Source organism: Melanerpes formicivorus, unplaced genomic scaffold, assembly GCF_026170545.1.
Source record: "Melanerpes formicivorus ecotype bairdi unplaced genomic scaffold, bMelFor1.0.p_v2 SCAF_6, whole genome shotgun sequence".
Taxonomy (NCBI): Eukaryota; Metazoa; Chordata; class Aves; order Piciformes; family Picidae; genus Melanerpes; species Melanerpes formicivorus.
Window position 1 is genome coordinate 621815 of NW_027142358.1, and position 12897 is coordinate 634711.

Consider the following 12897-nt stretch of genomic DNA (forward strand, 5'->3'; position numbering starts at 1 on the left):
GCTGCAGAAAAGAAGGTGCCTGGGACTAGTCCCAGTCTCAGGAATGTGCTGAGGTAGCGTGCTGCTTTGAGAGTGTTTGAGAGATATAAAATCCAGCACATTATCAGTGTGGTGGGAAGCAGTTCTTACCTTGGGGCTCTGGTAGAGTAAGACTGTGCAGTTACAAATGGATTTTAGCAAATAGAATTTCCAGTTTCTTCCAGAGAAAACACGGACAGTGTGCTTTCAGAGAACGAAAAAAAACTGAGGCAGGCAACAGGCAGTTTGATTATATATTATTTTTTTTTGCTTTAATAGCCTTGTGCACTCATGCACAGGACTGATGGTTTGCTCAGCTGTTGTATACAGAACAGCTCTCCTAGGTCACCTCTAGCAGGGTGAGAGTAACTGAGGAACTCCATATGTCACAGTTCCATGGCCACAAAATGTTGACCTAGGAAGAAAAAAAGAAACAAACCCCAAAACACCTTAAAGCAAGATTTATTTATCTATTTTCCTACAAAGAAAGACGAAAGATTGTCAGCTGTCACCTTGAGGCTTGTTAGTTTGGTCCATAAACCCACGTAAGCCTTTCTGTCACCTTGAGGCTTGTTAGTCTGATCAATAAACCCACGTGAGCCGTCGTAAGAAACTGCTCTGCAGAACGTTTGCATCTGCACATTAACAGTAACAAGGTGAATTTCCTTCTTTTGGGGATCAGCTGTAAAAACCTGGCTTTTACTAAATGAATAAAATTAATCTCAGGATTCACAAATAGAGCTCTAGATGAAAACATCAGACAGGTGTCTTGTTGAGCTCTCTTTATTTGGGCTAGGTGCTTAACCCCAATCAAAGCTTTGTGGCTTTTTTTATGGGCTCACATCGAAAGCAATTTCATCAGCTCTTCTAAATAATCTGTGGCAATGGCAGCCTACAAACCAATAATTATTCTGTTGTAAAATGCCTCAAGGAAACCTTGACTTAAACCCAGTGAATACAGCTGACTGGGACACTTCTCCAGGCTTGTCTTTGCTGAGAAACACATTTTCTTAACCTCCTCCACACACATTGTTTTCTAAATCTTATTTGCTGCTTTGCCACACTTCAGTCTCTGTGCATTGTTCCTGAAGTATGTTCTCCAAGCTGTAAAATGTCCCTGCTTCTGGTTACAGTCTTGTCCCAGTTATGCAAATAACAGATTCACATATTACATCAAGTTGGAAGTGACCCTCAAAGGTCACAGTATCACACAGTATCACAGTATCACTTAGGTTGGAAAGAACCTCGAGGATCATCGAGTCCAACCTATCAACACAGAGCCCATGACTAGACCATGGCGCCAAGTGCCACGTACAATCTCCTCTTGAACGCCTCCAGGGTCAATGACTCAACCACCTCCCTGGGCAGCCCGTTCCAATGACGAATGACTCGCTCGGTGAAGAACTTCCTCCTCACCTCGAGTCTAAACCTCCCCTGGCGCAGCTTGAGACTGTGTCCGGCCCCTTGCAGTGAGTAGACACCTCCAACTACATCAGGCTGCCTAGGACTATATCAAGTCACTACCCTGCTCCAGTTTAAGAGCATTGCCCCTCATCCTATCACTCCAAGACCTTCTGAACAGTCCTTCCCTAGCCTTCCTGTAGCTCCCCTTTAGATACTGAAATGGAGTTGTAAGGTCCCCCCAAAGCCTTCTCTTCTCTGTAATGAGCAGCCCCAATTCTTTCAGCTTGTCTTTGTAGGAGAGGTGCTCCAGCCCTCTGATCATCTTTGTGGCACTGCTCTGGACCCACTCCAGCAGGCTTACATCTCTCTTGTGTTGGAGGTGCCATAGTTGGACACGGCGCTCCAAGTGATGTCTCACCAGAGCACAGTATCTGAATCACCTCTCTCAGCCTGCTGGCCCTGCTTCTTTTGATTACAATAATTACTCTCTAGATCTTCTATCCAATAAGCCTGCTAATACATAAAGACATACTTTATCTTCTTTGTAAGAATAGAATAGAATAGTGTAGAATTAACCAGGTTGGAAAAGACCTTTGAGATCATGAAGTCCAACTTGTCACCCAACACCATCTAATCAAATAAACCATGGCACCAAGTGCCCCATCCAGTCTCTTCTTAAACACCTCTCTGGGCAGCACATTCCAATGGCAAATCTCTCTTTCTGTGAAGAATTTCTTACTAGTATCCAGCCTAAACCTCCCCTGGCACAGCTTGAGATTGTGCTTTGCTGTGGCAAACCAGTGCATGTTCCAAATCATTCACTGCTATCTTCCTTTCCAGACAATTATTCTCTGGTTTCCGCTCAAACATTTGATGTTTCTGGCCAATGTGTAATATCTTGCCCTTGACATTACTGAAATACACATTGTTGATTGTAAACCATGTGTCCAGTTTACCAATGCCATTTTTCAACCCTTTTCTCCCACAGCTTTTGCACTTTTTCCATTCCTTTGACCTACTTACCTGTGTCCATCTTCTCCATAAATTATATCGACTGTTTCTGCTCCCAGTCTTGCCCAGAGCAGAGTAAATATGGTTTTGTTCCAGAGGAATTCAATTTTTTTAGTATTATTTGGATTAATTTCAACATCAAGGTATTTGGTATAAACTTCATCTTGAGAGAGGACTCCACTGCAAATAGAATGAAGACAATAATTCTGAGTTTAATGGTTTTGAGTGTTGAACTGAACTGCACTCTCCACAAGATCTGAGTTTTCCCCTTTGTTACAACAGGAATTTGCTGTCCTTTGTAACAGAGTAAGATACTGGACCAAGAATCTGGGTTGTCATGGTCTGAAGAAGAAGAAGATGAAAAGCAATATGAAAAATTTTAAGTGTCCACATGTCAGGAGACCACTGGGAGATGCTAAAGGTGAGACTATAACTGCCTCCAGTGTCCAAGTGTGCTGAGTTTTACAGGTATCACCACAGGGAGAGCTCCAGGTGAGGTTTTCAGGGAGGATATTAGAGATGAGCTGGGAACTTCTGTGGGGCTTTGGTCTGCACATGCAAAGAGAATGGTGGAGAATTCATGGAAGCCCTTGTCTCAGAGCAGGTACAGAAGACAGTGAGAGCTGCTACTTTGGTGGCCAGTGTGAGATAATATGAGCTGTGAACGAAACTTACTGCCCAGACCATATAAATGTGCCATTTACAGAGTAATGATGGGTTTTGACATATCCTAGGGAGGAAGGAGGTATCCACCTTGCTCATTTGGTAGGTTTAAACACAAGATTGCGTTGTGTAAGATCATACATCAAGTCACTGGCAAAGCAATGCCCTGTCAGCATGAGGAGTGAGTATCCTGACAGGTATGATGTCATGCTAGTGTGAAAGGTGTGTGCATTCCAGAGGTGTAAAGTGTGGGGCTTGGGGTTTTAGTTTTGGTTGGTTGGTTGGTTTGGTTTTCTGTTTCTGTTTTAGGTTTTGGGTTGGGTTTGGGTTTGGGTTTGGTTTTAAGAGCAACTCAGTCAAACTGCATCCCTAATTTATTGTAAAGCCATATAACTCATGGAGAGAAAGTGTCTCCCACTCCCTTTTGGAAGGAGGTCTAACCTGTGGAATAGCTTTTTGTTTGTGTGTGTGTGTATCTGATGTTTAGTAGAAGGTCTGCAATACAGATCTAAGCAGTGCAAATACTTACTGTGTGGACAGTGTGTCCCTGCCCATGGCAGGGGGGTTGCAACTAGATGATCTTTGAGGTCCCTTCCAACCCTAACAGTTCTATGATTAAAGTTAGCAGGCATTAAATGCTATAGGAAAATACTGATTTGTCTTACCTGGCAACTTCATATTCTTTTGTGTTCCCCTCTGTGTCATGGAAAACTAGGTTTATGTCTCCCCTCATTTTCTTTACGCCAGACAGTCTGATAAATACTTCTTGTCTCCAGGCTGCATAAAGGCAAGCAAAAGCAAAATAAAACTAGAATGCCATTGATATGAGAGATCTAAGAGTCCTAGTATACTGGACAGCTCTCTTTTTTTTCTTTTTCCCTAACAGGAATTCCTCTGTGCTAGCAAATGAAAGCTTTAGTGAGCTTGAATTGTGGTAACTAATGCAGCATTTTTGTCAGAGATGTTAGCACCTGCTTATGAAAGCAACAGAGCTGCACGTCTGTAAGGCACATCAAGGCAATTACTTTTCAACTATCATCAACCATTAACAAAATAAATCCCTCCTCCACTTACTAGCAAAAGGTGGGTCTGCTGCTGTATTTAAAAAGTACTTTTGGTTTACCCTCTTCAATTTATCTGGGAATCTGTCTGCATAGTGGCCCATCATTGGACATCCCTCCTGGGGACAAGGGAAGCAGTCTCCCTAGGGAAAATAAGAGCATCAGTTAATGAGGAGTATTTGTTTCCATTCCAGCTCTGATAAAACGAAGGCTTTTGATGCTGTTCTGATCGTGCAAAGCTGTGGCAGTGCTGCCTGTTCTCACATCTTGCCACCAAAAATCTGATAAGCTTGTTTCAGGTAAGCTCTGTACCCATACATACTAAGTGATTGTGGAATGAGCAGGTTTAATACCTCTATGGATAACAGTCTAAAACTCCCTAGTTCAAATATTTGTCATCTACCATCTAGGACAAAGGTATAAGCTAATTTTACTCTCCTAGTGGAAGGGAACTCACCTGCATCCACTTTGCAACACAGTATGAGGGGGAAAAGAGTGGAACATAATTTATCAGTGCATTTGTTTAGGTGCTGTCATCATTGCTCAACGCAAATTAGAGAAGAGTCAATGTTTTTGGAGGCTCCAAATCTCTCTTCCAGGCAGGAATTAGTAAGATAGATACAGCTAACCTCAGTGTTATTTGCATAAAGGTTTAGGGTAAGAATTGTAGGGGGCTTTTTTTTTTTTTCCCTTCCTATTTGACGATATGAAGAGAGACTGAGAAACCTCTGAATAGAGGCTGAGAAACCTGGGGCGGTTTAGTCTTGAGAAGACTGAGACCGGATCTGATCAATGTCTATAAATATCTGGGGGGGGTGGGTGTCAAGTGGAGGGGACCAATTTCTTTCAGTGGTGTGTGGTAATAAGACAAGAAACAAAAGGTTCAAGCTTGAACATAGAAGATTTCACCTCAACATGAGGAGAAACTTCTTTACAGCGAGGGCAATGGTGCACTGGAACAGGATGCCCAGAGAGGTCATGGAATCTCCTTCTGTGGACACATTCAAAACCTGTCTGGATGCATTTTTGTGCAGACTACCCTAGGTGATCCTGCTTTGGCAGGAGGGTTAGATCAAATGATCTCTGGAGGTCCCTTCCAGCCTCTAATGTACTGTGATATCATCTGTGCTTCAGGATTCATTTTTCAGAGCAGAGTAGTTGATGGAACCTCTGTGCTGCACTGCATGTCTCCTGAAACCAAACCACACCATGAGAGCACAGCCACTGGCATCCAAGTGCTCTCTGCACAGATGGGTTTATTTTCTTTACAGCTCACCCATTCCTGGGCCAATATACTTACTGACTGAAAGGAGTCATATGTTTCACAGGCATATCCAAGGTATCCAGTGGGATAGAGGATACTTTCAAAATAAAACTCATGGCTGCGTGAGTGATGACACCCCCCAAAGACAGTAACATCTGTTGGGACAAAATTTATGAGCATTCATGAAGTAACCTCCTGTTCTGCTGTACGAGAGTTGCACTCGCCTCACCATGGAAACAAAGGCACACAACAGCAGTGTGGTCTTGTAAGCACTTTTGCTCTGAATTTACACATTTCTAGTTGCACTAGAAGTTACTACTGGGGACAGAGTGGCTGGAGAACAGCCAGGCAGAAAGGGAATTGGGGGTAGTGGTTGACAGCTGGCTGAACACGAGCCAGCAGTGTGCCCAGGTGGCCAAGAAAGCCAATGGCATCCTGGCCTGGGTCAGGAATAGTGTGGCCAGCAGGAGCAGGGAGGTCATTCTGCCCCTCTACTCAGCACTGGTTAGGTCACACCTTGAGTACTGTGTCCAGTTCTGGGCCCCTCAGTTTAAGAAGGATATTGAGATGCTGGAATGTGTCCAGAGAAGGGCAATGAGGCTGGGGAGGGGTCTGGAGCACAGCTCTGTGAGGAGATGCTGAGGAAGCTGGAGGTGTTTAGTCTGGAGAAGAGGAGTCTCAGGGGAGACCTTATTGCTGTCCACAACTACCTGAAGGGAGATTGTAACCAGGTGGGGGTTGGTCGCTTCTCCCAGGCAACCAGCACCAGAGCACGAGGCCACAGTCTCAAGACGCACTAGGGGAAGTTTACGCTCAAGGTGAGGAGAAAGTTCTTCCCAGGGGGATTGCCATTGGAATGTGCTGCCCAGGGAGGTGGTGGAGTCCCTGTCCCTGGAGGTGTTCAACAAAGGATTGGACATGGCACTTGGAGCCATGGTTTAGTCAGTCATGAGGTGTTGGGTAATAGGTTGGACTTGATGATCTCTGAGGTCTTTGCCAACCTTGTTGACTCTATGATTCTATAAAGTGCCTTGGCTTTTTTGTGTGCCAGTTTCCCCAAGATTTCAACTGAGATGCATTGGTCTGCCAGGGTGTAATAGTCCCCGTTAAGAAGACAGCTCTGTGCATGTGTGTGTGGGTATATGTATACAAAAGATGTCACAAGATTACGTTAATTGAAATTTACAGGGCTTAATAGAACAAGAAGAATCCACTAGCCTTCTGTCAAACTCTCCAAAGCCTGTGAAGGGAGAGAAGTCTCAGGTGGAGAGGAATGGCATGCACAGTTCCTGAAAACACTGAGTGTTTTCACCTAATTCATGCCTTAAAGATGTGAGATGCTCTTTGCAGCACCTGCAAGAAAGTAAAGGTGATGGTGTCATTGGTCATGACGCTGCCCTGTCTCAGCCTGGAAAACTTCCTGGTAGGGATGTTGAGTTGTTGGGCTTGAGGACTCCCTGATCCCTGCCTTTTTGTATTCTGCAGGTCCAGTTTCAAACAACAGAAGCAAAGCTTAGGCCTGTATCATGCCTCCTTTCCATGCAGTCCTCCCTGGGGAGCACTGTTCTGATCCAGTCTTTGTTTCTTGCTCTCCTCATTTACGAGTAAAGAGGCAAAAATGCATTTTGTCACTCTGCCATTTTCTCCCCAAAGGACAGTTGCTTTCACAGTTCACATTTCAGAACTGAACAAAAAAAAAAAAGCACTGCTGCATGTTGGCAATGTATGGTTACCTGCAATAATAGCTTCAAAATCACTTTGTTTCATCTCTGGAATTAAATCAGTGCATCCAGGCATCACAGTTCCTCCATTGGGGTAAAAGTCCAGGTGACCAGTGGTGTTGTACATTCCAAGCCCTGAGATACAAATTATGTCAGTGTCTGAGTGCCAGGCCTATGCCTCCAGATACTTACCTGCTGATGAACCCTTACCTGCAGCAGGAAAGTGAGCAGCATTAGTGTGGATAATATCAACAAACTCTGCATCTGAAGGATCCAGCCTCACCTCAGGAGGAAAACCTTCAAAATAGGGCCCAGCAGGGTCCAAGCCTAAAAAACCCACCACATTTATTAGTCGGGGGAAGGAGAGAAGTGTTGCATGTGTCAAAACATCAGATATTGAGTAGAGCACGAGGGTTGTGGGGTAATAACAATATGAATTTTAAAGTAAACTGGAAAAAGAAAAGAAAAAGTCCAATAATATGGTTTTGTGAACCTTTTCTGCAAACTTTTGACAGAAGGAAGTTATTTCCCAATAGAGTATATCATGGCATTATATTACTATGAAGGAGGCATTTTATTACCTGTGAGCTTGTTAGTGGCCTGGGAATCATAGAATTGCTAGGGTTGGAAGGGACCTCCAGGATCATCCAGTTCCAAGCCCCCTGCCGTGGGCAGGGACACCTCACACTACAGCAGGTTGCTCACAGCCACATCCAGCCTGGCCTTAAAAGCCTTCAGGGATGAGGCTTCCACCACCTCCCTGTGCAACCTGTTCCAATGTCTCACCACCCTCATGGGGAAGAACTTCTTCCTGACATCCAATCTGAATCTACCCATTTCTATTTGTTTTCCATTCCCCCTAGTCCTGTCACTCCCTGACACCCTAAAACGTCCCTCCCCAGCTTTCTTGTAGGCTCCCTTCAGATACTGGAAGGCCACTATCTTTAAGACTAGGACAAAACTAAGGATTATTGGTGTGTTGCTTTGTCTTTGTTAAGGGCTTGATGTAACCCAAGGAATGATAGCAATGCTAATATGTTTGTCCTTCACTATGCAGTTTGTAACCTAATCTAGCATAAAGTTTGTCTGCTCCCCAGCATTGCAAATAATTGAATTCCAGTCCACAGACCAATGTGTGGCAAGTTTCCTTCCTTTATAAATACACTCTGTTAACTCTGCACCTTGGTGAACAGCCTACCTGTGATCCTTCTGATGCTTCTGATCCTTCTTCCTGCTTCCCCTGCAGTATGTGCTCCCAGACTGTGGCCAATTAAATGGACTTCTGAAGGGGAGTACTTGAAGAGTTTCTAATTGTGAAGATGAGAGACAAGAATACACAGGCTTTAAATAGCAAGCAGAGAAGTTGTCTTACCTCATGGGCCTTTGGGAACATCTAGACTGACTTCCTGCATAGCAAATAGGGTGTGAGTTCCTTGATTTTGTTATTGTTTAGTGACATTATGACTTGCTAGAAAACGATCCAGTCTAGAGTTTTAAATGCCTAGTGATGATGGATTCACTGGAGCAGTGTTGGCATATGGTTACCATATTCAGTCACCATTGGTAATGAAATAGCAAACTTCTTTATTATTTGGATGAATTCCTAATTTCATCTTCCATCAGCAAGATCAGTTTTTCTTCATTTACTCTATTGAGGTGCCCTTTTTGATCACATCTATTTTTCATGCCCCTGCTTAGAATATGTGGTCATAGCACTCAGTCTTTTCACTGGTAAGCTTAGGTGGGGTGATATCAATTTTCTTCTTTAAAAAAAAGACTGGATGAGTCACTTAGTGCCATGGTTTAGTTGATTAGATGGTGTTGGCTGAAAGGTTGGGCTTGATGATCTCAAAGGTCTTTTCCAACCTGGTGTATTTTGTATTCTCTTTGCCAAGTACACCATGCACAAGACCTGCACAGCAGAGATCTTATGTGTGCTCAAGGTGGAAACAGAGATGAATCAGCATCTAGGCTGCATGTAGGGCTCATGTTTCATCCAGGGATTTGTACTGACCAAAAGTAACAAGGGTTGCTTGTAGGCTTTGCACTGAGTTTGACTTTGTCATGCATGTACCAAAAAAAAACCACCCTGCAGTATTTGTCTACTGTTAGGTTGTTGTTAGTTCATGTTAGACAACAAATTCCTCTGAACACATTTTACTGCAGTACTTCCATTCACAATGTGGCATAACCTTTCCTAAAATCAGAGTCCAGGAATTCATAAATTGGGAGGGGGGGAGACGAAAGTCTAAGAATTATTTCTGCCTTTGTTAATTATTATTTTTTTTAAGAAAAAGAGAGGCCTAGACTGCAAATAGTGCAATGATAGATACTAAATATGCAAATGAACCCATCTTCAGGTGGCCTGGGGTTTGAAGACCAAAAAGAAAGTTACAGAAGCAAATGTGTAAGATTCCTAAGTAGAAAAAGTAGGTTGTAACCCAGCAGATTCTGGGGAAGCATTCTCTAATACTCAGGTGCTCACAAAGTTGTGAACCCACTTTGTCTTGTGGGCTCTGAACTACCCCTTGCAGCACTTTAACTAACAACTCCTGATCAGGATCAAGTCTATAGCCAGACAGGGTTCTGATTTTTGTGTCATGAGTCTTTCTGAAGCCAAGGGGAAATGCTGATACCTTTAAACTTTTCAACAGAGCAGTTCTGCGCTGCACATGTAGATGCAGGCACTTGCATGAAGTTCACAACTACAAGTCAACTGGGCAGTTTATCATGCCTGTGGACAGCAAACGGCATGATCAAGTGAGCCAGCTCCTGCTCGTTTCAGTGATGCTAAGCTAGTTTACTTCTAGCACACGAACGTAGTCTTTAGCAAGACTGTGATAAGCGCTGAACTGGCGAGCCTTGCTGCCTCTCCCTTGCGTTCCTCCTTGCTGCATCATCGCATGGAAATGTTGCCACCTACTGGTATTTAGGTAATTTGCACCTCTCTTAAACCACATTCCCTTAGTTTGCGTCCTCCGTGGCTGTGAGAAATCCTCACGGAGCTGATAATTAGTACAATTACCCGGATCTCAACCTCCCGCATTGTACAGCTCTCCCCGATGCACTGGACAAGGTTCAATATCAAAGCAGCAGCAGCATAACCCCACTAGATGTACTTGAGGGTGGTAGGTGGTAAAGCTGTGTCCTTTACCTGTAAAGTGATAATGAAATAAGCAACCTCAGCCCCAATCACACGGAGGTTGTTCACGGCGCTCACGTAGGTGCCTTTTGCACCTTCTTTCCAGTCGACAGCAATGCAGTTGATGTTTTCCACTTCCAGTAACAGCTGATGGGAGAACACATAAAGCTAAGTATTTAAGGAAACAGCAATCAGAGATTGAACTTACATCAGAATAGACATTAAAAGGAAACATCATAAGGGATTTTTTCATTCCTTACTAAATAGAACTCTTCACTGTAGCCTGTACTGCACTTAAATACCTTAAGCCACAGAATATTAGGGGTTGGAAAGGACCTCAAGAGATCATCTAGTCCAATTCCCCTCCCAGAGCAGGATCACCTATACTAGGTGACACAGGAAGGGGTCTAGGCAGGTTTTGAATGTCTCCTGAGAAGGAGACTCCACAAATGCTCTGGGCAGCCCATCCCAGTGTTTTGTCACCCTCACAGCATCTTCTTACATGACAGAATATAGCAAGCCATTGATCTAAAAAATACCAGTTATTAAAGACCTTAATAGAAAGATTTTACAAATCATTTGTATGCACATATGAAATAGAATTCATAGAATGGTTTGGGTTGGGAAGGACCTTAAGGATCCTCTAGTTCCAACCTCCCTGCCATGGGCAGTGACACCTTCCACTAGACAGGTTACTCAAGGCTCCAGCCTGGCCTTGAAAACCTCCAGGGAGAGGGCACCCACAACCTTCCTAGGCAACCTATTCCAGTGTCTCACCACACTCACTGTAAAGAATTTCTTCTTAATCTCCAGTCTAAATCTGCCATCCTCAAGCTTAAAGCCATTGCCTTTCCTCCTGGCACTTGCTTTCAGCCCTCATCACATCACATTCCTCAGTCTGGGACTTGCCACACAATTGCACAGTAGTTTCTATGTGACTTTCTTTGAGGGATATTGGTAGCTTCACTAAATGTCATAGGAAGCAGACTGATTGACCAAGTGCCCTTAAAACTGAGGGAGTCACATCAGACTGGAAAAGTTTGGGAGTAGAGTAGAAATTTCTATTTCAGTGAAGAAAGCTAATACATCAATCACAGGCTTGGAGAGATCAGTGATTTTTTTTTTCCACTGGAAGAATTAAGTATTAAAGTCTGCAGTTGTAGCTTTCTGTGGCTAAGGTTCACTTAAGACTTGAGAGAGAAAATGGAGTGTCCTTTAAAAGAACTACCAAAAGTTAATCCATGATAAACAGCTGAAGGTGAGTGACGAGGAAAACAGAAAACTGACGTGATAGGGCATTGAGTCCTGGACACTGTAGGCAGCCTGAGTGTGTAGAGTGGAGAAGCAGATAGAATTGCCCTTCTTTTCAACAGAAAAATAATATGGAATTGTAATATTCTAGATTAAAAGTTTTCATAGGTTTAGGAACAAAAATAATGCTGCAGATTTGTTAGTGAGTATTCAGTGGTGGTCTTCTCCTAGCTTGCCCTTTTTCCTGCTAGCATGGAAGAGGCAGAAATCAGTGCAGATTTTCCTTATCTATCAGAGCCAAGGCTGTCACTGACACAGTGCACTCTGCTGGTTTTCTGGCAGCTTCCACATTTCAGAATTCAAATCTGAGTAGCAGTGAACCAGAATAGTATTTGTAGACTGAAACTTGAGCTTTTTAACTCAGGAAGGTCTTCTGACTGAAAACCAGTTCAGCTGCCCCCATTGGAAGAAGCAGTGAACTGTTGAATCCAGCACAGTAGTCTGGGGACATCTGTGCTCATTTTATTGGTTTGATCTGATACGAAGAGTTTGGAGAGGGAAAGTCTCTAGAGAAGCATAATGTCAGAGATGACCAAGAATCCTTGGCTCTGCTGCATCTTCCAGAGTGATGGTAGTTTGACTTTCGGTATCTGCTATTGCCTAGCGACTTGCAAAGCAGAAGGTGAATGTTAGCACCTAAATGATACTGACAGATTGTAGTTACAACTGCTGATGGAAATCAGAGGATACTCTCTCATACCAGGCACATTTCTACCACCCAGCCTTTTTTCCCAGTGCTGCCAAATCCATGAATGATGAAGGAGGTGTTTCTCCGTGAGGAAAAATGTGATTTTTGGATGGTTGAGGAGTTTACTGCTGAGATCACCTGTGTGTGAAAACAAAGAAATAGTTTCAGTTATTCAGATCTTCAAATATTTTTATAAGTCACCTAGTCAGTCCTTCTGTAGGATTCAAGGGACCACTTTGAATGGACAAAGTCTGAGAGGGACCTTGACAACCTCATGAGGTTCAACAAGACCGAATGCAAGGTCCTGCATCTGGGTTGGGGCAATCCCAAGCAACATTATAGGCTGGGCAGGGCCTGGATTAAGAGCATTCCTGAAGAAAAGGACTTGGGGGCGCTGGTGGATGAGAAGCTCAACATCAGCCAGCAGTGTGCACTTGCAGCCCAGAAAGCCAATCACATTCTGGGCTGCAGCAAGGGAAGCATAGCCAGCAGGTTGAGGGAGGTGATTCTCCCTCTCTGCTCTGCTTTGGTGAGACCCCACCTGGAGCCCTGTGTCCAGTTCTGGAGCCCCTATTACAGGAAGGATCTGGAGGTGCTGCAACATGTCCAGAGAA

At 43.8% G+C, this 12897-nt stretch overlaps 1 protein-coding gene across 5 annotated transcripts in view; it reads right to left on the reverse strand.

Moving 5' to 3' along the window:
- Nucleotides 1–263: 263 nt before the first annotated feature.
- Nucleotides 264–12897, reverse strand: part of LOC137441672 (pancreatic lipase-related protein 2-like) — a 31728-nt gene continuing 19094 nt past the window's right edge. For 3 of the 5 annotated variants that reach the window (XM_068139288.1, XM_068139290.1, XM_068139289.1), the window contains 10 exons: nt 12296–12421; nt 10297–10431; nt 8341–8449; nt 7353–7469; nt 7155–7277; nt 5458–5576; nt 4171–4300; nt 3762–3873; nt 2446–2613; nt 464–653 (listed from right to left, as the gene is read on the reverse strand). In XM_068139288.1, the coding sequence (XP_067995389.1) occupies nt 542–653; nt 2446–2613; nt 3762–3873; nt 4171–4300; nt 5458–5576; nt 7155–7277; nt 7353–7469; nt 8341–8449; nt 10297–10431; nt 12296–12421 (1251 nt within the window). In that variant the 3' untranslated portion in view covers nt 464–541. Of the gene's footprint in view, nt 434–461; nt 654–2445; nt 2614–3761; nt 3874–4170; nt 4301–5457; nt 5577–7154; nt 7278–7352; nt 7470–8340; nt 8450–10296; nt 10432–12295; nt 12422–12897 lie in introns of those variants that run through there. The other 2 variants (XM_068139291.1, XM_068139292.1) reach the window with 2 other exon arrangements.